General features: G+C 42.0%; 2 protein-coding genes, 1 long non-coding RNA gene and 2 other non-coding genes across 11 annotated transcripts; 3 read left to right on the forward strand and 2 right to left on the reverse strand.

Annotated features, from left to right (window-relative positions):
- Positions 1 to 236: 236 nt before the first annotated feature.
- LOC115160953 (translin) lies at positions 237 to 2,754 on the reverse strand. The gene is made up of 6 exons (XM_029711520.1): positions 2,548 to 2,754; positions 2,190 to 2,283; positions 1,715 to 1,811; positions 1,388 to 1,503; positions 1,052 to 1,131; positions 237 to 960 (listed from the first exon to the last, which is right to left on the reverse strand). The coding sequence occupies exons 1-6, from the start codon at positions 2,611 to 2,613 to the stop codon at positions 730 to 732; spliced, it is 684 nt and encodes a 227-aa protein (XP_029567380.1). The 5' UTR covers positions 2,614 to 2,754; the 3' UTR covers positions 237 to 729.
- A 3,798-nt stretch (positions 2,755 to 6,552) lies between these two features.
- On the reverse strand, positions 6,553 to 17,670 carry LOC115160954 (high affinity cGMP-specific 3',5'-cyclic phosphodiesterase 9A). Of its 3 annotated transcripts, none has more exons than XM_029711523.1 (14): positions 17,446 to 17,670; positions 15,863 to 16,006; positions 15,673 to 15,724; positions 13,302 to 13,404; positions 13,035 to 13,177; positions 12,796 to 12,855; positions 10,024 to 10,201; positions 9,354 to 9,476; positions 9,111 to 9,203; positions 8,921 to 8,988; positions 8,708 to 8,810; positions 7,949 to 8,053; positions 7,626 to 7,772; positions 6,553 to 7,337 (listed from the first exon to the last, which is right to left on the reverse strand). In XM_029711523.1, exons 1-14 carry the CDS (start codon positions 17,585 to 17,587, stop codon positions 7,128 to 7,130), a joined length of 1,671 nt encoding a protein of 556 aa, XP_029567383.1. In that variant the 5' UTR covers positions 17,588 to 17,670; the 3' UTR covers positions 6,553 to 7,127. The 3 variants fall into 3 exon arrangements, with proteins under 3 accessions (XP_029567383.1, XP_029567382.1, XP_029567381.1); XM_029711522.1 differs by having other exon boundaries at positions 15,875 to 16,024; XM_029711521.1 differs by having other exon boundaries at positions 15,863 to 16,024.
- A 366-nt stretch (positions 17,671 to 18,036) lies between these two features.
- On the forward strand, positions 18,037 to 25,980 carry LOC115160955 (uncharacterized). Of its 5 annotated transcripts, none has more exons than XR_003869145.1 (6): positions 18,037 to 18,124; positions 21,666 to 21,794; positions 24,133 to 24,213; positions 24,573 to 24,655; positions 25,011 to 25,215; positions 25,341 to 25,980. It is a non-coding gene; the product is annotated as an uncharacterized LOC115160955 (long non-coding RNA). The 5 variants fall into 5 exon arrangements; XR_003869146.1 differs by lacking the exon at positions 24,573 to 24,655 and having other exon boundaries at positions 25,341 to 25,651; positions 25,783 to 25,980; XR_003869147.1 differs by lacking the exon at positions 24,573 to 24,655 and having other exon boundaries at positions 25,341 to 25,389; positions 25,783 to 25,980.
- Positions 21,876 to 22,003, forward strand: LOC115161703 (small nucleolar RNA ACA64). Its single transcript, XR_003869393.1, has one exon. It is a non-coding gene; the product is annotated as a small nucleolar RNA ACA64 (small nucleolar RNA).
- LOC115161702 (small nucleolar RNA ACA64) lies at positions 25,485 to 25,612 on the forward strand. Its single transcript, XR_003869392.1, has one exon. It is a non-coding gene; the product is annotated as a small nucleolar RNA ACA64 (small nucleolar RNA).
- Positions 25,981 to 26,308: the final 328 nt, after the last annotated feature.

Raw genomic sequence — 26,308 nt, forward strand, 5'->3', positions numbered from 1 at the left:
AACCCATTGGATTGGAAAGCCAGCGGCGCCGTCCCGCTGACCTTCTCCTACAATGGGTTTTGAGGAGGCGAGGAGTAGGCAATTGAGATTCTCCCCTAGTCTCCTTGCTTCCCTCTGATGTTTTGTTGATTGGTTGTTTGAACATTTTGAGATATAAACCCCGAACAGAACAATCAGAGACCAAACTAGCCAAACGCAAATTCCTATGTTATATCACGTGGCTTTTGGCAGACCGATGGCTCAAAATCATTATTTATTTGCTCATGAACTAAAACAAAATAAGTGCTTCTTAAACATGGTAGATAACACTTTCTCTTTACTTCTGGGTGGAGGTTTACACCCAGTCAGCACCCCCTTAAATGAAATTAACAACAATAATTCATACAGTACAAAACATCAGTACAAAATGTATGAACAGCAAAAACCACTGAAAGATAATAACAGGCATATTACAGTATGATGTTGGATATTACAGTGAACATTTCCAAACCCCAGTAATCAAACTGGAACAACCCCTCCCCTTCAAACTGTGCCTCTATATCAAAGGCTTTCAAACCCCACTGACAAGACTGTCATTCATCACATGCACAAGTCTGTCCTAGGCTACTGGGGCCACAGACCTCCTATTCCTGCCATTCAGCAGGTCAAGACTCCACAGTCCCAGTTATGGAGAGGTCAGGTGCAAGCCTAGGGTAGAGCCCCGGCCCTACACCTCCACCCCCAACAGCTCTACTTGTCTCCCCCAGCCTCCTGCTCCTTGGTCAGGCCACGGATAGACAGGTCGTAGACCACCTCCTCTATCTTCTTCACGTCGTACTTGAGGCCGTCGTAGCGCTTCCTCAGGGGGTCGTTCTTGAGGCTGAGTAGTCGGAAGCCAGAGTCCAGCTCGTTGATGAAGTTGGAGATTCGGAGGGGGCGGCCATAGTCCCCTGCTGTGACGCTGTTCACCGCCAGGCGAGACTAGAGAGGACAGACACAGATGACTTTATACCTGTGAAAATGGTATTGTCTGATGTAATAGAATTTATGAAGCCACTTAATTAATTCTCACCAGTTCACTGGCCATGATCAGCACACCTGCCAGGTAATCCTCAACATCGAGGTGGAATCCCTTCTCTCGCACCACCTCGACTGCAAGAAATAGGGAAAATGTATGACCACCACAGCACACTACTTGACTGCCGATTGACTGTCAGAGGAACAGTCTGCGAATGCACCCATTGCCTTGAGAAAAGCTAAACTCAAGGCAATAGGTGCATTTGTATTAGCTTGCCTAGTGCTCATGGTGGGCAGAGATTTACCAATGGAATGGTCTAAAATGTTCAAACTCCATCCACCGGGGGAACCGGGAAAGCTAAAAAAAGCACCGAAATGAACTGATACCTACTTCCTAGTATTTGTGCCACTTCATCGCGTGTCACCAGAGACGCACTCTCCAGGTAGACCACGAACGCTGCCAGGAAGGCCAGGCGCTGCAGAACAAACCTCCAGTGCTCATGGAACCTAGAAGCAGAGTGGAGGATGGAAAATGACGTGTTAGATTGTCCTTTCAATAACAAGGAGAGAAGACACGCAGACAATATCATTCCATAACTTCACATGGTAATACAGAGACTTGAAATTTCCCTTGAATTTCATTCTGTGGACCGGGAACTGTGAATAAGTAGTTATGAATAAGTAGCCAACTTCAGATGCACCCATGTGTAGGGCCTACCTGTAGTACTGCTCCACTGGGAACTTGTTTTTGAGTTCTCCAAAGTGCATCCTGACTGTACAAAACAGTTCCTTGGCCTTTGCGCACTTACTGGGGACTTGTGTCAGACAGGGGGACAAGAAAGAGAAGTTTATGTAGCTACCTGTAATGCTGTTCCAGGGGGAATTTTGGTTTGAGCTCTCCAAAGTACATATGGACTGGGCTTAACCGTTCCTGAGCAATTACACACTTACTGGGAACTAGAGTGACAGGACAAAACAGAAACAGTTATGTCAAGGTGATGGAGACCTGCAAAGCAATGAGTCAGTCAGGAAGGTAAGCCATCATAAGTGATAGTCCAGAGTCGTATTCACTAGGCTAAAAACAGAAGAAAACGGAACAAAACAGTTAGGGACTACCTTAACTGATTGTAAAACGTTTTGCTACGGTTCACTAATGAATAACTAAATTACACCTCATGCGATTGAGCACTCACTCTCTTTGAAGCCAGATGGTTGATGGACACTTTGGAGCAGGGTCAGGATCTCCCTCGCCGTCTGTTCCAGAACCTGTACCACTTTTCTTATGTCCTGCAAGAGAACATCCGCTGTTAGCTAGCAAGACATCTGATTTTGAAGAAACGAAATGCATGCATGTGTGTCCTATCAGCGGCCCTGACGTTAGTTAGCAATACATACATTTGCACACATTGTTTAACATACAGTGCATTTAATGGATGTTATTATATTCCTCACATATTCAATGCAAACCTTACTGACTGCGAGTAAATTGTTAGTGGTTCGGTGCTAGCTCGATTGACAAAAACATTAGCAAGCAGCCTGTTGATTGATTACCTCTCTTATTTCTTGATCCGCACTCAGAAAAGCCTGAATGTAGCTGAACATTTCCGTGACAGACATATTACACAAATGATTGTATTTTGAAAAAATATATGCTACTTTGGTTCTTTCTGCAAAATGAATCAAAATAGTTGGTAGTTAAACCACAGTTTCTAAACCCAGAGGCGCAACATCGCGAGATTTCTGGGAACGCTTGCGAAACAGACCAAGTAAAGCAGACCAAGCCCTGGGTACAATATCACATTACACAACGCCCTTAAGGGACATACACACATTTATAATTCTAACAGCTTTTTTGTATTTAATTGTCTTCAAATATTGTTCAATTTATTTTTGCAAGGTAATAAAATGTGGTGTTTTGTTTGTATTTGTGAATATGACATTTGATTTGGGTGCTTGACTGCCGTTGAACGCTCGGATCAAACGTCCCCCTCGGCCAGAGCCGGCCAGAGTGTCCAGTGTGCGCTCTGAACGCTCCAAATTTTACAAATGGACAATCTGACAGCTCTCTGGATTTGGGAAGGCCCAGAGCACACTCTGACACTCCAGATTGAATTTACAAATACACCCGAAATCATAAAATGTCTAGCTGGTCATGTGTTACGCTAACAAGCTAGCAAGACGTTGCATAGCAACAGCATCAACTTCCGGTAGACAGGCAAAGCTCTAGTATGCTCAACTGGAACGATACTCTTAGTTCACAGTATACTAAAATCAACTAATAGTATGTAGTATACAGTATGTTAGTATAGGTATTCGAACACAGCTACTTAGTGCAGGTATTCGAACACAGCTACTTAGTGCCTGAGTTGACGGCCAGCACATGAGCAGTTTGGCGCGAGACGACTGTTACCAAAGATGATCGACATACTGACAAGATACAGTACTTGTCTCTCCACGTTAACAATTTTAATCGTTGTCCACGAAGCGGGAATGTGGGCTGTGGATCCTTTAGAATTGGTGGATACGTCTCATTATTGTAGTTATTTGAATATTCGATGAGGGTTGTTGACGTCAACTGCCTGTATTCAATGGAGAGAGACGCTATGCTACTAGCCTTAGCCTCATGTCAGAACACCCCTGAGGGGCCCCAGTGTTAAGGATCACCGTGGCAGAGGTGTTGTTGCCTACTCTTACCACCTGGGGGCGGCCAGTCAGGAAGTCCAGGATCCAGTTGCAGAGGGAGGTGTTTAGTCCCAGGGTCCTTAGCTTAGTGATGAGCTTTGTGGGCACTATGGTGTTGAACGCTGAGCTGTAGTCAATGAATAGCATTCTCACATAGGTGTTCCTTTTGTCCAGGTGAGAAAGGGCAGTGTGGAGTGCGATTGAGATTGAGTCATCTGTGGATCTGTTGGGGTGGTATGCGAATTGGAGTGGGTCTAGGGTGTCTGGGAGGATGCTGTTGATGTGAGCCATGACCAGACTTTCAAAGCACTTCATGGCTACCGACATTTAGGCATTCAGAGAACTGGCAGTGTGATGCCAGGACAACAACCTCTCCCTCAATGTAAGCAAGACAAAGGAGCTGATCGTGGACTACAGGAAAAGGCGAGCCGAACAGGTCCCCATTAACATCGACGGGGTTGTAGTGGAGCAGGTCGAGAGTTTCAAGTTCCTTGGTGTCCACATCACCAACAAACTATCACGGTCCAAACATACCAAGACAGTCGTGAAGACGGCACGACAAAACTATTTTTCCTCTCAGGAGACTGAAAAGATTTGGCATGGGTCCCCAGATCCTCAAAAGGTTCTACAGCTGCACCATCGAGAGCATCCTGTCCGGTTGCATCACCGCCTGGTATGGCAACTGCTCGGCATCTGACCGTAAGGCGCTACAGAGAGTAGTGCGTACGACCCATTACATCACTGGGGCCAAGCTTCCTGCCATCCAGGACCTATATAATAGGCGGTGTCAGAGGAAAGCCCATAAAATTGTCAGAGACTCCAGTCACCCAAGATATAGACTGTTTTCTCTGCTGAACAATTCATAAAATCGCCACCGGCCCTGCTACTTGCCGTTGGTTTGTTACCTATGCATAGTCACTTCACCCCCATTACCTCAACTAGGCTGTACCCCTGCACACTGACTCGGTACTATTGTCCCCTGTATATAGCCTCGTTATTCTTATTGTGTTCCATTTTATTATTACTTTTATTTTAGTCCACTTGGTAAATATTTTCTTCTTCTTGAACTGCACTGTTGGTTAAGGGCTTGTAAGTAAGCATTTCACGGTAAAGTCTACTTGTCTACTTGTTTTATTCGGCGCATGTGACAAATAAAGTTTGCTTTGAATATGTGTAACAGTACAGCTTCCATCCCTCTCCTGCCCCTACCTGGGCTCGAACCAGGGACACTGCACACACCAACAACTGTCTCCCACGAAGCATCGTTACCCATCGCTCCACAAAAGCCACAGCCCTTGCAGAGCAAGGGGAACAACTACTTCAAGGTCTCAGAGCGAGTGACGTCACCGATTGAAATGCTGTTAGCGCACACCCCGCTAACTAGCTAGCCATTTCACATTGGTTACATCGGTTACATATGCATAGTCATCTCGAATTCCGATATAAAGTGTTTTTTCTCAAAATTGCCGGGATGCCACGTGTCCTACTTATACCAATACCCTCATTACAAAACTTCTATTCGATCAAATAAACATCACGTAGCAAATAAACCATTCATTTTTTATTTTTTATTAAACAGTAACATGCAAAACACAAGAAACAGAACAGCCAGGGGGATTACACAAAGAAATAAGGAAGAGAACCAAAAAACTATAATACAAATCCACATTATATATAAACAAATACAGACATGTAGCAAATACATTTGTTTGACATTTTGTTTTGTAAACGTTTTAAAGATTCTAAATAGTTTTCCAAATCAGATAAAAAATATTAAGAAAAGGGTATTTTTCTTCTTACATTTTGATTTGTGTATGAAAAATGTTCCCAATAAAATAAAGAGATTTATGAAGTACTGATGTTCAATTGTGGAATCAGTGTAGTAAAATAATATGTCAAATTTAGATATTTCAATGGTTGTATGCATTTTCTTGCCAAGGTATAGTTTAACATGAGTCCAGAACACCTCACTATGTAAACAATTACAGAATAAGTGTTCAGAGATTCATTTTCTAGTTCACAAAAACGGCATTCACTGGTAAATCAGGTATATATTTTGAAATCAAGCCATTACACGGATATAATCTATGGATAATCTTAAAGGAAATGTCCTTTACTTTATTGGTCACCACAAATGTGTGTGGAGTGAGCTAAGCACAGCGCAAGTTTACATCAAATGATGAAGCCCAAAAACATATTGCAGAGGGAATAGACTTCCTGTAGAAAATATCCCTTAATAAACGATTGTTTAATTTCTTATCTAGTAAACCTATGCCATTTACCTGGATATCGCTTACAATAGGTGATGTTCCAAAATATGCATTATTCTGAAGTAAAGATTTTATCCCACTAGATATAGCTTTTATAACAGTGTTATATTCCTTGCTTGAAACCTCACAGTTGTATCTTTCTATAAATTCTCTCTGCGTAAATAGATTCCCACTAATACTAACTAATTGGCTGACAAGGACAATGATTTTCGAGAACCAGTTACGGTAAAATAACATCTCGTTTCTATGTAATATCGACCCATTATTCCATATAAAACATTTATGAGGTAAAAAGTTGTGTTGCCATTCTTTTTTGTGTTACCACAGCCACAAAGTCATAAACCTCGCCTATTTCTACAATTTATCTTCTTAAAATGTGATTTTAAACCTAACCTTAACCCTAACATTAACCACACTGCTAACCTTATGCCTAACCTTAAATTTAGACAAAAAGCACATTTTTAAGTAGCCAATTTTGACTTTGTGGCCGAGTGCCATCTAGTGGAAACCTTTTACAAATGATCAAGATAATGAAAATGTAAACATTGTACAATGTACATACATTGCGGAATAATATGAAATATGAATATAACGCGAGGAAATGTTTGTTTGTTGTGTTCATTTATTTGTCTCTAAGTAGAACACTTAAAAATCTAAAAGTACAATACATGCAAAAACATATTTCATGTCATATCTGTTATTTCTGACCTTTTAATACATTATCAATATGAAAAACATCCATATCCACTAGATGGCAACAATAGTCCAGATTTTCAGTGAAGCCAAATCCACTAAGCTTTATCCCAATTTTTCAGTTAGACAACAGCACTTCTGGTCTTTCGTTTTAAGCATATCACTAATAAAAAAACAACTGCACACTGATTCTTCGTATGTGTTGTATGTCATATTGTGTAATTAACCACTATTCCTATGCAAATATTTTGAAAAACAATATATGCAGTGAAAAACATTTATGTAGCAAAACACAGCAGACAACTCCTGTAACACGACATAGTGAATACCTTGTCTCTACAAAGACCAAAGGAACCATATAAGAGCTTCAATTCACACCATACAAAGCCCTATTTGTGACACAGTCAGTAATGTTACAGCAATGTCCTTTCCATTGTGTGGTTGGTTACTCCTGGTTATTCTGTAGACTAGCCTATCAGCAGGCCATCACAGAGTGGGTGGTTTCAAGGCATTCCCAGCCTCTGACAGACTATCTGCTGTTTTCTGAGGGTTCTGTAAGTTCTGAGGTGTAGTATCCTTGTTCTTGGCTGCAGCTGCCTTGTCGCTCTGTGCTCGGATCAGTTTCTCTCTCTCTAGGGCTTTCTCCATCTCTGTGTAGTAGTCCAGGGCCTTACGCACCGGGTCTATGATGTGCTGCTACAGGGGCACAGAGAGGAAAAGGGATCTGGATATGTTTACACAAATATGGCAGCTAGGCAGTGCTATAGTTGGGCCAGTGCCAACCAGTACAGAATACTGACACGGCTGCACCTTACATTTTCTACTGCTTGAGTAAAGGCACTCTTTTTCACTCTAAAATATTCACTCTAAAATATGAATGAGTACCAGTCCCTTTTGATTCCACTTAATGCAGAGCCGTTGGGGAAGAAGTTGCATTACAGTGAAGCTACATTAGTGTAGTGGTTGTAGACCGGAAGCTCTTACCTCCAGGCACGGGAAAAGGTTAGCCAGCTCAATGAAGAGGGGTAAGAGGACGAAGCCAATGAAGCCTGTCTGAGAGGACGGCTTGGTCACCTTGTCCCTGTCCATGAACGGGGTGACAGGAAGACCCTCCAGCTTCTCCATGTCACTCTGAGGGAGGCCAGTTGAGAGCAGGACTTAATTAATAATATTACATTTTAGTAGTCTATCTCTATGATATACCGTAGCATACCATTTAGAATGAAGCAGTGTTTTAGCCACACATTCCAAGTTGTATGCTAACAGTTATATTGGAACATAACCAATATGTTGTGGTGCTTAGTTACCTGGTTGTAGAACTCCTGCAGGAGGCAGTCTAACCAGGGCTCAGCCACATCCATAGGCCGTGCTTCGTTGGAGATGTCACTCACTTTGATCATGATCATCATCAGCTGGAGGGAGACAGGGGGGATATACACTACTGTTCAGAAGTTTGGGGTCACTTAGAAATGTCCTTGTTTTTGAAAGAAAAGCAAAAAACATTTCCATTCAAATAACATCAAATTGATCAGAAATACAGTGTAGACATTGTTCATGTTATAAATGACTATTGTAGCTGGAAATGGCTGATTTTTAATGGAATATCTACATAGGCGTACAGAGGCCCATTATCAGCAACCATCACTCCTGTGTTCCAATGGCACATTGTGTTAGCTAATCCAAGTCAATCATTTCAAAAGGCTGATTGGTCATTAGAAAACCCTTTTGCAATTATGTTAGCACAGCTGAAAACTGTTGTGCTGATTAAAGAATCGTCAACAGTGAACGGTAGTGTACGCATCACTTTAATCCAGTCAGGAAGAGCCCCAGGCTGGTACCCTATCAGCACGAGTAGATACCAAGATTCTCCCATCTGATGTTGCTAGGCAACATGGCTGTAGACTCCTATGGTACCATGGCAACATCTGACTAAAAAGGAACAGGGAGTACCAGGATGACATTTACCTGACATCCAGTCTTTGTGACATTTACATGACACCTCATAAACACTGGGCTAAACATAGGACTATTTCTGAAACATACTGTTTATTCATACCCTTTCTTACCACGTCTCTGTGGTCCTTGTTGCTGAAGTCAAAGACAGGCAGGATGGACTTGAACTTGTTGAGGATCTCGTTATGTCTCGTCATATCAGTGGCCAGGATACATCTAAGAATAATTAAATGCCTTGAGTTGATGCACTCGCCACACATTACGGTTAGATCAAAGTAAACATATATTTGTGTTGGTGAAGAGGATGCGAAGAAATACATTCTTACTTGATTATGCCCTCTCTTATCCGTTTATACTGTTCAGTTGTCAGATTTCTGAAAATGTTGTTTTCATTCTGTAAGAAAGACAAACACTTTACTGTTGACATCTGAAAAGTTGACCCACACACACCATAGCCCAACTTCAGTCACCCATGCCAATACCACCCATAACTTCTCCAGTCACCCGTACTCATACCTTCTCCAGGATTTCAAAAGCCACAGCACAGTGGTGATTCTCAAGGGGGGAAATGTCATTGTAGCGCAGGGCCAGTTCTGTACGAGCATTTATCTGAAAGATAGAGCTGATAGTGAGCTATCAATTCATGCACACACACACACACACACACACACACACACACACACACACACACACACACACACACACACACACACACACACACACACACACACATCTGTGGTGGTCAGATAGATAGGTCACCTGGTAAGCATTGTTGTATCCCGTGTGATCAAGGTCGTGACAGACTGCAGAGGTCAGCATGGTGAGCAGGTCAATGCTGTCAATCTTACTTTTCAGGTCCGTCAGCCAGATCAGCCCATACATCTACCAGAGAATAAAGAATCGCAAGAGCAGCAGTCCAGAGAGAATACAACTCAATGATGGATAATTGCTATAACATTCATCCACAGGAATTATATTAATAGAAACATTGACATTTGTTTATTTCTAAAGGACTTTTAATGGTGTTGTGCTGTCGCACTGGTGTGTTATTGCATGTTATTTAAACTGTATATGCCAGGTTGTTCATTCTACATCATGGCAGGTTGTTATCCCTTGTGGGTCTTCAATAACCCAATGTCTTAACCGGCAAACCTCTGAATGATTATATTGAGTCTATTTCTTAAATCGGTTGAGGGGCCTGGATGCCCTAACCAATCAGGGTTTAGGGTGATTGGATAATTGGATCGTTTAATATGATTGCACAGAGGAATGGGACTACATGATTTCCCCTGACCACCCACTTTTTCTCTCTCTCTCACACACACACACACACACACACACACACACACACACACACACACACACACACACACACACACACACACACACACACACACACACACACACACACACACTCTCTCTCTCTCACCATCTGGGTGACACAGAAGCAGTGTTTGAAGTTGTGGAAGGGGATGTTGTTGTAGCGTTTGTACACCTCATACAGGAACTGGTGCAGCACCTCAGGCTCAATGTTAAAGGTGGCAATGAAGTCCAGGTCTGTGTACATGACCTGCAGTAGAACCATGATCTCTGCATCCTCCCACTGCCTGCACACACATAGCAGGACAAGTCAAGAGTCAAAGGTCAAATCATTCATTTTTATCAGGTCATAAAACCGCTTGTGTATATACTGACAATCACAAGTCTAGCTTTCTTGAGATTAATATAGGTGTGCCCCAGGGTTCCATTTTAGCTCCTGTGTTGTTCTCAATTTCTATTAATGATTTGGGAAATGGGATGCAACCAGCAAAGTTACATCTATATGCAGATGATACAGTTATATATTCATGTGCTCCTTCTCTGGTTCAGGCTGTTGAAGAGCTCCAGACTGCTTTTCAGTCACTTTTCAGTCACTCCCTTTATGGTCTCAAATTGGTCTTGAATGCACAAAAAACTACATTCATGACCTTTACCAGAGCTAGAACTCTGCCAGAGAACGTTAGCATTGTCACATCTGGTGGCTTATCCATTGAAAGTGTCATCCTACCAATACCTAGGTATTTGGTTGGATGACAAATTGTCCTTTAAAGTTCATGTGGATAATCTTGTGACAAAGCTTAAATTAAAATTGGGTTTTTATTTTTGTAATAAGGCTTGCTTCCCACTTATGGATAGAAAGAAGCTTGTTCAGGCCACTTTTCTCTCTGTAATTGATTACGGTGACTTGTTGTACATGCATGCAACCTCCTCCGTCTTACAGAGACTGGACTCTGTTTATCATGCATCCTCGCGTTTTATTACAAATGCCAAGTCACTCACCCACCATTGCACATTGTACCAAATGGTAGGTTGGACCTCACTTTATATGTGCAGAAAGATGCATTTGTATGTGTTCATCTACTGTACAAAGCCCTTTTGGGTAAACTCCCTCTTTGCCTCTGTAGTCTGGTCTCCTACACTACCAGCAGTTACCATACCCAGTCTGAAAGGTGGTTGCTACTTAGTCCTTAGGACATTCACAGTATTAGGCAAGACTGCCTTCTCTTCTTGCGCACCAGACGCATGGAATATTCTAAAATCCATGCTTTATCTAGATATGTTAGTGCCACTGAATGAATTTAAAATATTGATGGGAGACTCTGTTACAGAGGAGTGTAAATGCTTTTTTTTAGGTTGGATCATGTTGTTGTATTGTATTGTATTGTTGTATGTTTTAATGATGTAATGTATTGATTGTTGCTGCCTTCTTGGCCAGGTCTCCCTTGAAAAAGAGACTTTGGGTCTCAATGGGCTTTTCCATTGAAGGTTAAACATATATATATATATATATATATATATATATATATATATATATATATATATATATATATATATATATATATATATATATTTTAAACAATGTACTAACTGTAACCTACTGTATGTGTCATATGTAGCAATAGCCACTTTAAATGTGCCCTTTAGTGTCCTGGCCAAGGGTTGATAAATAAGGTAAAGTGATGGATTAATAGATTTCTGGATGCAGCAGCTCCGGATGAGCTGCCCTTTTGACTAATCTCTGTACGGGTCTAACAAACACTTACCTGGAATATTTAATCATATATATTCAGAGAACAGTTTTGAAAGTGGTCCTAGAGTAAATGTCACAAAAATATGGGTTATTGTAAGGTAGTGTCAAACGGTGGGTGTAGCTGGTGCATGGAAGTCAGGCGCAGGAGAGAAGAGATGAGTGGACAAAGCACTTTACTGAGGCAATTATTAGAACAGAACGCAACCACGACACAAAATCAAATGCCCACAGAACAAGTGAGGCAGCACAAAGAACAACAACCAAGTAAAGTACCGGCTGCCACAAAGCACGGGTACAAAACAAAACCCGGCGCAAACCAGCCGGAAGCGTGCCAACCTTGACAATAAACAATAACCCACACAGACATGGAGGGAACAGAGGGCTAAATACACATAGTAATTATGAGGAGATGTAAACCAGGTGTGCAGGAAAACAAGACAAAACAAATGGAAAATTAAAGGTGGAGAGGCGATGGCTAGAAGACCGGTGACGTCGACCGTCGAAAGCCGCCCGAACATGGAAAGGGACCGACTTCGGCAGAAGTCGTGACAGGTCCGGAACCCTCCAACCAGGATTTCAGGAAAAGTAGGGAATTTATTGACAGTTCCCTGAATTTCGTAACCCTAATGGTAGCTTTAGTTTTTTCCCCAAGTGGCCCTCTTTTGAAGTGAGGTCTCCACCTTGTTATGTTAGTTCTAAAAGGCCCTGAAGTAATACATACTGTAACCAAACTGGACTGAAAGCTGTGACGTGCATGTCGTACGCATAATGCATCCTTCAAAAGTGCCTGTGTTAACGAAGCTTGTTATAAAGACCGTTTGATTGGTAAACCCATAGCAGACAGCCATTCATATTGATATGAGCCTGTACCACAGATGAAAGGGTTGAATAACCCCATCCTCTTCAGGCCCGGCTCCCTGTCTCTCCCTGTCTCTCCTTTGAAGCAGCAGGTGCAGATGCTGTTTGTTTATCACACAACAGAGACATTGCTCGACCCTCTCACCTCCCACGCACAACCAGCACTCACAGGACCCTGTCGGTAGTCTCTCTGTAACTCCTACTGTGTAAGAAAGTCCATTAGTACATTTTCTAAGGAAAGTGGAAAAAAAGGAAAATAGATGGGGAACTCACCAGTTGTCAAAAGTTGGGGTCTTGAGGTACTGTCTCACTTCCTCTGAAACCTCCAGGGAACTATGGAGAACATAAAATTACAATTCTGTTATTTTCATCTCATTTTTACAATATGATATCCAAATTGTGATCTCAATTGCAACACCACTATTCAAGCAATGGAGTCTTGATAAGAGTGGCACAGCCTATTCATCTGATGTCACATGGTCTCTATCATCATTGAGTGTAAGTAAACCTGCCTCATCTGCAGGAACTTTTCCCGTACATGTTCACATTCCTCTCTGGTCTTGCGCAGCGTTCTCTTGTGGTAGAAAGGAGAGGGCTTCTGTGTTCCCTCAGATAGCTCTTTAAATAGGCCCAGCCAGCTGAGATGTTCAACACTCTGTGGAGACACAGATACACTAGGCTAGGCAGACACAGTGAACTAACATGATACTGGTGTATGAATGAGCCTTTACACATCATTTATCAAATTCTATCTGTACAGCATCAATAACACAACGTACCTCAAGTTTCTCCCGGAATGACTCCACCTGTCTCTTCATCTCATACACGACCGCAGGAGTCTCACCAGCCTCGATCAGGATCTTCTTCTCCAAGCCCTGCAGTCTGGGGTACAAAACATATGGCCGTCCTGACTCACACAGCCCTGAAGTCTATGGCAATGTTCCCTCTAAGCTGCGGGTGTACACGGGCACACAGCTCCCGGGACTGCCGCAGAAGAAATATCAGCCCACGTAGAGAAGCACGAGATTCAACTTCACTCAACTTTCTATAGTTTTCCCGTTAGTTAACACTATCAATGTTTTCCTTTACTGTGGGAATTGTGATTTAATTAATGCAGTATTAGCCACTTTCAAGGCAATATACCAAAACAAAACTAACTATGCAAGACTTACTATGCAAAACTAACTATGCAAGAGATTTTGTTGTAGGCAGAACGCATCCGAGTCCCGTACTCTACATAGACCGGTGCGCCATAACCAATCAGAGTTGCAGTAGGCCCATATGCAAATGGACCAGTGCCATACAGTATATGGATCTGTGCCATTCACTTTTAACTGGACTGTTTCTACAGCATGAGTGGTCATGAGCAGATGCGCTTGTTTTGAGATCAAAGCGAGAGCTTGATATAGCGACATGTGGACATTTGTTCATATCCTTTGCTAGTTAGTGAGTTATTAGCCCAGTTATAGATAATTTGTAGTCAGCATTGGGGGAGTGATTGCTTCCTACAAGAGCACAAAACGTGTGCATTTCTAGACATCTTTGAAAAGCGAGTCAAGTAGAGAGCCTTTTTTTGTCTCAAAAGGGGCAGTGTTGTATTTTAAGACAGGCTTTAATAGGCTAAGTAGCCAATAGGCAGAGTACCCCATAATTTGTCTGATTCTCTGTAATAATGTTATGGGAACAATGATGCACTTTATTTTGTAAAGTGGTTTCTTGCATCAAACAACAACATAATTTTCAGTCACCTCCTTGTCTGTAGGACAAGTGGATAAACAGGTTAATGTCAAGCCCTGCATGTTTTTGTTCAAAGTCTCATAGAATGTAGGCCTACATTGAACATCACACATTGGCTGCTACTATAGGCTGAATGATAGAACAACTATTTCCATGTTCAAATGTTATGGGAGGCATTTTCTCCATTGTTTTTGATGGTAAGCCACTCTGGTATGTTTTTCATAGTATGCCACTCTGGTAGGCCTACATTTTGATCAAATAGCCACAGTAGCCTACTTGACCACTGTTAAAACTAACTTAAAGCGGGTACAGCCTCAGTGTTCACAGTAAACGCACGCCGGAAGTTGCACAGAATTTTCACAACGTTCAAGTTTGCGCTCAGCAGACCTGACATTTGCTCAGTGACTAAAACAATTAGAGGGAACATTGGTCTGGGGTACAGAACATATGGTTTTCCTGACTCCCACAGCCCTGCAGTCTGGGGTACAGAACATATGGTTTTCCTGACTCACACAGCCCTGCAGTCTGGGGTACAAAACCTATGGTCTTCCTGACTCCCACAGCCCTGCAGTCTGGGGTACAGAACATATGGTTTTCCTGACTCACACAGCCCTGCAGTCTGGGGTACAAAACCTATGGTCTTCCTGACTCCCACAGCCCTGCAGTCTGGGGTACAAAACATATGGTTTTCCTGACTCCCACAGCCCTGCAGTCTGGGGTACAGAACATATGGTCTTCCTGACTCACACAGCCCTGCAGTCTGGGGTACGAAACATATGGTCTTCCTGACTCCCACAGCCCTGCAGTCTGGGGTACAAAACATATGGTCTTCCTGACTCCCACAGCCCTGCAGTCTGGGGTACAAAACATATGGTCTTCCTGACTCCCACAGCCCTGCAGTCTGGGGTACAAAACATATGGTTTTCCTGACTCCCACAGCCCTGCAGTCTGGGGTACAAAACATATGGTTTTCCTGACTCCCACAGCCCTGCAGTCTGGGGTACAATACATATGGTCTTCCTGACTCCCACAGCCCTGCAGTCTGGGGTACAAAACATATGGTTTTCCTGACTCCCACAGCCCTGCAGTCTGGGGTACAAAACATATGGTCTTCCTGACTCCCACAGCCCTGCAGTCTGGGGTACAAAACATATGGTCTTCCTGACTCCCACAGCCCTGCAGTCTGGGGTACAAAACATATGGTCTTCCTGACTCCCACAGCCCTGCAGTCTGGGGTACAAAACAGATGGTCTTCCTGACTCACACAGCTTGGTCCGTTACATGGTCAGTCTGGGATACATAACATATGGCCCTCCTGACTCACACAGCTTGGTCCCTTACGTGGTCTGACAGTTTCAGAATGGGCCCCAACCTTGAGGATGGTCACTCCTGTATATGCCATGTCAGCCTTACCTTTTCTCCATGGAGGAGAGGTCAAATCCTAGTGCCACAGCAAGCTCCACACCTGCAACATGAGGTACACAATTCAAATATTAACATCAATATACACAGGCCCTAATGAAACAAACAAGAGTTACAACACAATAACAATGCAAGTATGCCCTCTGTCAGCCAATGTCTCTGGCGCCATGGCAGAGAATACCTAATGGCTCACTGTTGCAGTCAGCAGCCACCACCTCTAGCTTATAACAGGAGTTAGGACTATTGGGCTCCAGGCGCGGGGAGATGTTGATGATGTTGCCCTTAGGGTTGTACAGCTTCAGAATGTCATGGGGTCCTGCCTCAGCTGCAGAGCGGAACAGATCTTGAAAGTAACAAACACACACATGCATGCAAACACAGACAACATTTTAAGTTGATCTCCTGTGAAAATAGCTCAGGCAACCAAGAGCTATTTTTGCCAATATTCAACACTTCAATCAACACTAGCTTCGAGTTTTGCAATCAAACACCCAATCAAACACACACACACAAACACACACACATACCTCCTAGATCTCTCTCTGTACAGCAGGTGAACAAAATACTAGGTTTTTATGTGCTCAGCATCTTGGCCAAGCTTTTGTCAATGCCATTCATACACACAAAGATTAGAAGCGAGGGAATATTATTGCCCGAGGCAGCTCTGTAAAGAGGTAATCTGAAGCTATCAATCACACTGTGTCTGTGCCTAAATAGACGTGCAAAACATCTTCCAAAGGAATAAAAGGGAGAAGAAAATAAAAGGTGAAATGAGAAGGTAAAGGATTCGAGAGATAATTTTAAACCCACAATCAATTGCACTTTATGATTGCATTTTATATCAATGCTATTTTTGCGCACTCCAAAGAGGTTTATAGGCAGTCAAATCTACAGGCAGTAGGCAGAATCTTTGAAAGAAAATGAATTGTAATTACATTAGCATCTATGAGATGCATCTCAAGCTATTTGATCACTGAATTAAATTTCATCCCTTTATGCCTGTCCTTGGTACTGTTTGGAAAATAATATTATTGACATGCTATGTATTTATTTATTTGAATGGACTTTCTATAACCCCTTCCCTCTATTCCATTAGAGTAACAACCCACAACAATGCTGAGACCACAATAACCCTCACATCAATATGTCACATCTCTAGACTCAATTCTAAAGATGCCATATGTACACCATATGTTAGCTTTGACGCAAATGCAAGTGCAGAGTGTTGTTGTCAGCTGCACCTGTGTCTGTCTCTACCCTGCTGAAGCATCAAGCATTTACTATTTCTCTCTATCAATACAGAGACTGTCTGCTTCTTTTGATGAAGACAATGATTGCATGTCTGCATCTTCTGATGGATTGCACTTACATAACTATTTTAGGTCTCATAGTGCTTTACTTGAGTTCTGATCCATTGTTTGATCTGGTAGAGAAGCAATGAAAGTGCTCTGTGCTATTAACCTTTATGTACTTTGTTTATTTATTTCAAAATCAAATCAATTCAAAAATCAACATTTATTGGATGTGTACACAGTATAGCAGATGTTATTGTGGGTGCAGAGAAATGCTTGTGTTACTAGCTCCTAACAGTGCTGTGAAATGTCAAACAAGTATACAAATCATAAATAATTCAGAGGGTTTGAGAGGTTTCTCATATCAGAGTAATGAGTTCAAAAACAAAATCATGCTTCAGACAACAAAATAAAATTTGATGACATTTCAAAGACACCAAAATAATAAGGTGATATTATTTTAATTGCCTACCTTTGACATCCTGGGCAGGGCAATCCACTGGGAACTCTGCCTGCTCTGGTCTTCCATTCACAGTAAAGTAGATTATTTTTGTTGCCATATCAGTTTTTAAAGCCACTGCCCTCACTGTTCTGAATTTATTGTGTGACCACATTAATTTAGTAGAGACCCACTCCAACGACCCCTCCTCTCTCTCCTTGACACACACACTCCTCCTAATGCTACACACTCCTCCTAATGATATACCCTCCCTTGGCAACAGTTGAATCTGATGCCATGGATTTCCATAAACATTACACTTCTCAAATGATATACATTTTATTCAAAGTGATATTGAAAAATTTTTCGGTACTCACTATTTTCCAAACTTTCATCATTAGTTCTTGTGAATAATATTGTTTTTGTGGTCAAGATAAGGCTTGCTGTCTTGATACCTCCAAAACGATATATGATGCTGTCTCACATTTAGTTGTTGAGTCTAGTCACGTGTGTTAAGGACGTCTGGAAGAAGAAAACGTGTTTTCTGTCTCGCGATTCGTTTTATTTATGTAAAAATAGTCAAATAAGTGCCATGAGAGAAACTAAGGCACCAGCGGCTATTAAGCTGGCTAAAGCTTTGTTTGCTTTGAACCTGAAAGAGGAGCCTGAATTCAAGACGAAAGTCCAGGAGATGAAGAAGCGACCCAACAAGGTTGGTTTTCCCAAATTGCACTGGACTGAAATCCACATCATGCACGTGGGACCACGTTCTCAAGCTATACATTTTATTCTAGACAATAGATGTGTTAGTTTATCTAGCCACATTGTTTCCACAATGGGTGTGCTATAGCCGCATTAGCCTGGTAGGTAGCTAACTAGGAAGCTAGCTAACAGTAGCTAACGCCTAGCATCACCCAAAATTCAAACCAAAGTTTCTAAACTCAGAGACGCAACATCGCGAGACTTCCGGGAACGCTTGCAAAGCAGACCAAATCAAATGTTATTGGTCTCATACACGTGTTTAGCAGATGCTATTGCAGGTGTAGCGAAATTCTTGTGTTTCTAGCACCAACAGTGCAGTAATATTTAACAAGTTATATCTAACAATTTCACAACAATACACACAAACCTAAAGGAATGGAATTAAAAATATAAATATTTGGATGAGCAATGTCAGAGCGGCGTAGATGTAGTAGAGTGATGTTGTTCCCCTAGATTATGCACCAAGTTGCACGCAAGGACAGTTCAAGTAGGCCAGGTCAAGAGGGGATGTTAATAAGTTAATAACAATAATAATAATTCAATGTGTTTTCTTTATTTAATTACAGCAGCATAGTTAATGTTATTTTTCAGTGTACAAACATTTTTTTTATATCTATATTGTAAATACACCTAATTGTAAAAGTTTGTATATTTTGGTTTGGTCCATCGCGGGTTATCCGTACTTACGGACCCTTTTATCGTTCTCTTTTGCCGGACCTTCAGCTAGCAAGGTGCCCGAGAGCTGTGACTGCACCGAGGGCTAACCTATTGTGTGTTGTCTCTTCGTGTGCAGGACCAATAAACATGATTCAACCATCATAATTCCAGTTGTGGCAGTGTCCTGATTAAAAGTACACAACGCAGAACGAACCACGCTACATAGACTTAGATACTGTATATACATATGAGATGAGTAATGCAAAATATGTTAACATTAAAGTGACTAGTGTTCCATTATTAAAGTGGTCAGTGATTTCAAGTCTGTCTATAGGTCAGCAGCCTCTAATGTGCTAGTGATGGCTATTTAACAGTCTGATGGCCTTGAGGTAGAGGTTGTTTTTGTCTCTCAGTCCCAGGTTTGATGCACCTGTACTGACCTCGCCTTCTGGATGATAGCGGGGTGAACAGGCAGTGGCTCGGGTGGTTATTGTCCTTGCTGATCTTTTTGGCCTTCCTGGCCGGTGTATGGGGTTTGAGATGTCAATGAGAGAAGTATAACATTCTTCATTAGCTGTTCCTTTTCTTAATCTAAAGGCACAACCTAAATTCGAGACAATGTCTGAAGTAGTTGAACATGTTATTACACAAACCTCGTGAAAGTGACACTGACACATTTTAGTTTTCCTCAAAAACAACTTTATATAAGTAGTGCCTTGGAGTTGAAGTAGTTCGGCGTGAGGCGACTATTAGACCCAATTACGTGTTTCTGCACATTTGCTTAGCTAGCCAATGTCGCCATGACATCGTCTACACGCGTGATCAGGCATTTTATAGGAGAAGCAGTTTTAGCCCATCTTCACACTGTGCTGTCTTTGGTTCACGCTCCGTGGGGTCTCCAGAATGCAGATGTTTCAGGGATACAGTATTTTCAACCTAACTTCCGTTTCCCATAAAAACGGTTGTGGAGACTCCGCTCATACGTCTTTTCATGCCTGCTACGTTAGGTTACCCAACATTTCAGTGACAGCATTTATCCAACTTAAATGTTAGTATTTAGTTAGTTTGCTAACTACTAGCTAGCAGATCTGACCCGCATGCTTCCAACTGCACTAGGATCGGATAGCATTCATGTGTATTCATGGTTTGCATGTTTCGTTACAGTATTGTTTTGAACGTTCGTTTTATACATCCTCGACTGAGCGTTCTACTCAATGCATTGTCAATGAGCGCTGATGAAGATTTCATCAAAAGTGCATTACAGTGCCTTGGAAATACAATGACATTAAAAGGGATGCAAATAACTAGTAGGAAAACCTTTTGTCATCATTTTGATGTCGCTAGATTGACTTTAGATGCAGTATAACATTAGCTAGCTTGCTAAGATTGAGGGCTTTCTACTGGATTTTAGCTAGCTAATGTTAGCATAGTGTAATTTAGACTAAACAGTAGTTAAACCCAGTCATTCTGGACAGAGGCTATCACCACTTTACGGCACCACTATGGCTCTCCGGTAAAGGGTGGCTTGAGAGCGTTCTTAACAATGACGCGACGGAGATGCAACCTAAGAATATTCATCCTTAAGTCTATTGATCAAATCAAATTTATTTATATAGCCCTTTGTATATCAGCTGAAATCTCAAAGTGCTGTACAGAGACCCAGCCTAAAACCCCAAACAGCAAGCAATGTATGTGAAAGAAGCACGGTGGCTAGGAAAAACTCCCTAGGAAGAAACCTAGAGAGGAACCAGGCTATGAGGGGTGGCCAGTCCTCTTCTGGCTGTGCCGGGTGGATATTATAACAGAACATGGTCAAGATGTTAAAATGTTCATAAATGACCAGCATGGTCAAATAATAATAATCATTGTAGTTGTCGAGGGTGCAACAAGCACGTCCGGTGAACAGGTCAGGGTTCCGTAGCCGCAGGCAGAACAGTTGAAACTGGAGCAGCAGCATGGCCAGGTGGACTGGGGACAGCAAGGAGTCATCATGCCAGGTAGTCCCGAGGCATGGTCCTAGGGCTCAGGTCCTCCGAGAGAAAGAAAGAAAGAGAGAATAAGAGAGAGCATATTTAAATTCACACAGGACACCGGATAAGACAAGAGAATACTCCAGATGTAACAGACTGACCCTAGCCCCCCGGCACATAAACTACTGCAGCATAAATTGATGAATTAACATGATTTAAAAAATCCCCCTCAAAATCCGTCAATTTAAATGTTTTTTTTGCATGGGCTGCGTCTCAATCCACTGCATCCACATATCTCAGCCTAACGCATCTGCGGTACCGCCTATGTACCAACTTCTGTCTGAACCGTTTGCGCTATAAACTAATATGTTTTGCTCTACAACCCCGACAAGTGTCACAGGACTTGTCTGATAGTAACCCATACAAATTAATTGAAGTATGTGAGTAGTTTTATGCGACCCCTGCCCAGAGAGTGAACTTTGGGTGATGTTATCTAGCTACCAGGCCTTAGCTACTGTTAGCTAGCTAGTGAGGCTAGTTAGCTAGCTAGCAGGCTAATGTGGCTATGGCACATCCCTTGTGGAAACAATGTGGTTGGATAAACTATAAAATGTATTGTATGAAAAGGGCAGTATATTTAAACTAGCAGTTGTTTAATTTATTCGGTGTAACAGTTAATGTTAATGATAATGGGACAATTCGGAGTACAACGAATTTCTCATCCCTGGATTGAGGTACGTTTTCTGAGCCATATCTCATGCTGGTTCCGCCCTAGTGCAGCTGTAAGCAAGTGAGATCTGCTGGCTAGCGAACTACATTTTATATAATGTTCTGTCTTACCCACATTTTCCTCTTTCTTTACAGGGACAACAAATAAGTCCGAGGGTGTTTTATGTTGGCCATCTTCCCACTGAGTTGTTTGAGCCTGAGCTCAAATCCTACATTGAACAGTTTGGAAAAGTCGTCAGGTTACAACTGACCAGGAGTAAAACGGTAAAAAAAAAACTTGGGATCCATTATCTTGAAAATGTAAGTGTGGAATGTGTTGTGTGATGCACAGATGTGAAGAATGGCACTGTCTGAAAATTACCTCAGATGTAACAGTTGTCTGTGGTGAGATAACTGTGCCGACAGTATTGTGGTACGCTAAGCTTATTGCCTGCTTTGTATAGCAGTGTGATTAAACACTTGTCCCCACATTACAGCCCTTGACTCATGGTGCATGGCTGTTTCCAATCAGATTTAGATACCATTGTTAGAGTTCATATTGGGAGGTGATACAGGCTAAATTATACCACAGCGTTGTTGAATACTCGTTTCTGATTGGCTAGAAGGGAATTTTAGAATGGGCATTAAACCAGATATCGGGACAGTTGGATGTCCTGATTACAGAACGACCAATGGATTTTTTTTTAAGGCTGGTGATGATTTTTGGCGATCAAAGAGGAGGCCGATGGACAATAGTTAATATCATTAAATTGGAAAAATTGACCAAATTTCCCAGACAGCCATGTATGCATTAATGCATCCGTTTTAAAATCAAACAAATGTGACTGGTAAAAACAAACTACATTACATAATGGTAATAATTTTATTTGAATGGTAAATCTCTTAATAAACTGGGTAAATTAAGATGGCATAGGGGTACTCACAATACAGGTGCATGCATATTCAATAGGAATGTGTGCATTTATTGAGTCATTGATCTTGTTTTGGCTGATCAGTGGAGTCTATGGAGTCTACTGATGAACAACACTTGCAAATAAGCATCACTCCAGCATGTCACGCCTGTATGGAAGGACATCTTATAGGCACTATCTGTCAAGAAATGGGTGGGTTGTAACTTGATCCTACTGCTACGATTGGCTAGAGCGAGGCTTTAACTCCGCTCCCTTTCACATCTCCCTCATCGCTAATTTCACTTGCTGCTGCTACGATGAGAACTAGCTCAATGGCGATGACGTTTGTTACCAAGCCATAAATGTGCATAATATCTAACAAGGAGAGCGAGAGTCGGAAAAAATGTGAAAGGACGATACATGTTCTGTCTGAATGACTCATTTGTCCATAGTTTGAGAAGTTAGAAGGTAGCTAAACATATTGGCAACCTCTTATTTAGGCATTTTAAAACACTTCCTTCTTTCCCTATTACAACAATCATCTAATCCGTCTATCAACTGTACATTTACGGATACGCTTGTCAGATCAGCACACCAGTAAATAGCAAGTCAGATGACTCGTTGCTGAAAATGGTGCATGTTCAAAATCATAACCAGCTGATGTTAGCTAGCTATGTTGGTTATTAGCGCTATTATCTGATATCTTAGAACCTTGCTTATCTAGCCAGCATAGTAGCTAATTTAGCTAGCTAGCTAACATCACAATTATTTAGCTATATGACCCGTTAGTGTAAACTTTTATCTTCATAGCGAGCTTGCATATTGCATACATGTCTGGGCACATCGACACGAGCCTTATTATTAGTGAATTAACTAAAGTCATATTTTCAACAGGAGTTTGATTAGTCAATTAATAAATGTGTCAATACTGCACCTTTCTGTTGGAGAATGAGCTAGCTTGCTGCTGATTTTCCTAGCTAGATTTTCTGCAGTGCTCGTGTCTCAGGTGGTGAATGGTGGCTGGCATAGCAACAGCTTTGCTATGTAGAGGGACAATCAGCAAAACTGATAGAGAGGGGCTTATATTGGCCTTTTCTAGTCTCACTGATTTGTTTTTGAAGAGACTATTGTTGCACCATCTTCTGATGATCTAACGTGGTGAGTGATGAACATACATTTCTCCGGTCCTTCAATGTTGCAGTCAGGTCACAAGTGGTGCTATGCTGTCAAATCCTCCTGTTTTCAGCAACTGATATTTTTATTTGGTTGTTATATTGTCAGGTTTGCTAACAACAAACTATTTAGCTAGCTTATAGCCTTGTGTTTGATATGCAATGCAAGTAATAATGAAAAGTTCAAGTGTCCTGACGAGAAGGCGAACTTTCCTAGCTTTGCCAGCCAGGCAAAATCGGGCATCATCAGCACATTGTTATGGATGTATCCAAATTAATGTCAGTAGAAAACAGTTTAAACAAACGCAAATGCAGTTGCTTTGCTGTCAATCTGGCTACAGAGGTCGTGACTGTGTTAGCCGTAGGTAGTTGGCTGTCTGGCTAGCAAGCAAGGGATAAGAGCATGGCAACGGAACATAAAGAACAGTTGACTGGGTTCGCGTGGGCTCCGCCTCGTCACGCTGTTTCGTCCATTATTTCAAAGGTAATGTACAGAACGTCAGCGTTTTACCCTTACATAACAACATTCTCCTCTCACAGACAGGTGGAGTTCGACTGATTGTCACCAAATCGTTGCTGAGACCATGAACAACTACCTGATGGGCGAGACACTGATCAAATGTAAGTTAAAGACTGTACTTACAATTAATAATGAGGAATACCAGGAGAAAATCTTACCGCTCTGAAATAAAAGTGGATGGCCCTCCCTTCAGTAAAATATATACTTTTTTTTTAAATTGGAAGAAGCCTTTGACTCGCATTCTGAAGTGCCACATTACACAGCAGTCAATGGTTAGGCAGCACAAAAGGGTTTACATCAGCAAGAGCAGTACAGGCCGGGCTCATGATAGAGAATGCCTATCCATTGCAGTGTGTAATGCAGTGTGGCCTAGTTTTATATACATCATTCCAGCAGCACAAAAACTAGAAGGAAGTACATTTTCTTAGAAATATGACTTTGCCCTGTGCTTCTCCCCTAGGCCTATAGTTTAGGCTATGGATAATTTTGAGGCCACACTCTGCGCACCTGGTATAGCGTGCCCAGCAGGGAATCAGGGATGAGGTATGATATTTCATCGATTACAAACTACATGACCCTCCCCTGGACTAAAAAAAATACTAAACCCTCCCCCTGACTGAAATTGAAAAAAGCAGGACCCTACCCCATTTTCCTCCGGGTAACAATTATGTACAATTATGAATCATATGTTCAGGTTTAACATTTGCCCTAGCTCTTGATGTCTTGTAGTGTGCGTGCAGAGCACGCACACTACAAGACATGGGAGGAGAGGGAGGAGAGCAGCAGACCCATTTCAGTTTCACCAGAGCTACAAGACATGGGAGGAGAGGGAGGAGAGCAGCAGACCCATTTCAGTTTCACCAGAGCTGGGATAATAAAGTTCTATTGCATTCTCCAGGTCATCTGGTTCCTACTGAGGTGCATGAGAAGCGGTTTATGGGATCACAGAGAGCGTTTAAGAAGCCCAGGCAGCCTGCTGTGGCTCGCTACAACGAGACACACCAGAGGGGGTCAAGGAGATGACTGGACGACTCCTACATAAAGAGGCCAAGCTCCGCAAAAGGCTTGCAGAGAAGGGAATCAACTACGACTTCCCAGGGTTTGTAAGTGTTGCATTTGACTCATCGGTTCTAAAGATATATATATATTTTTTAATATTCCTGACTTTTTAAACAATTTTAAGTAGCATTATTTTCTTGTAGCCTAATTGTAAACTCTCTTTTTGAAGGAAGAAGAAAAAGTTAGATTACACTGTGAATGCATCCGCTTGTAATGAAGTAAGGACAATTAATCTGAACTAGGCAACACTTTTGTGAATGACTACATCAAAGTGCAAGATTGCATTTTTGATGCATATAGCTTTGATTTAGGCACTGTCTGAAAATTACCTTCGATGTGCCAGTTGTCTGAGGTAAGATAACTGTGCCGACAGTATTGTGGTACGTTAAGCTTATTGCCTGCTCTGTATAGCAAGGTGATTAAACCCATGTGCCCACATTCACTTCGCAACATCTAACAAGTAAAGGATTCTTGCACTCGGTAAGAATTAACATGTTCCTATCCATGGAAGAAAATCATTGGCGATGCTAATAGAGCCCCATAGCTCCGAAATGGAAAACGTTGTTTCTCTGTGTTGTAAGATTCTCTGTGTTAATGTCTTTCTCCTCAAGACGTGACTCCAGTGTGCACCCCCTCAGTTCTGGACAGGATGAGGTCCATGAAGATCAACGATGATGACAGCGATGGCGAAATCATCAAGAATACCCCCGCCCCAAAAAAGTCTATAGGCAAATGGAAAGGGGAATACCTAGTCAGTTGTACAACTGAATGCATTCAACTGAAATGTGTCTTCCGCATTAAACCCAACCCCTCTGAATCAGAGAGGTGCGGGGGGGCTGCCTTAATCGACATGCACATCTTCGGCACCTGGGGAACAGTGGGTTAACTAATCAAATAAAATGTATTTATATAGCCCTTCTTACATCAGCTGATATATCAAAGAGCTGTACAGAAACCCAGCCTAAAACCCCCAAACAGCAAGCAATGCAGGTGTAGAAGCACGGTGGCTAGGAAAAACTCCCTAGAAAGGCCGAAACCAAGGAAGAAACCTAGAGAGGAACCAGGCTATGAGGGGTGGCCTTTCCTCTTCTGGCTGTGCCGGGTGGAGATTATAACAGAACATGGCCAAGATGTTCA

Source organism: Salmo trutta, chromosome 24, assembly GCF_901001165.1.
Source record: "Salmo trutta chromosome 24, fSalTru1.1, whole genome shotgun sequence".
In the NCBI taxonomy this organism is placed as follows: Eukaryota; Metazoa; Chordata; class Actinopteri; order Salmoniformes; family Salmonidae; genus Salmo; species Salmo trutta.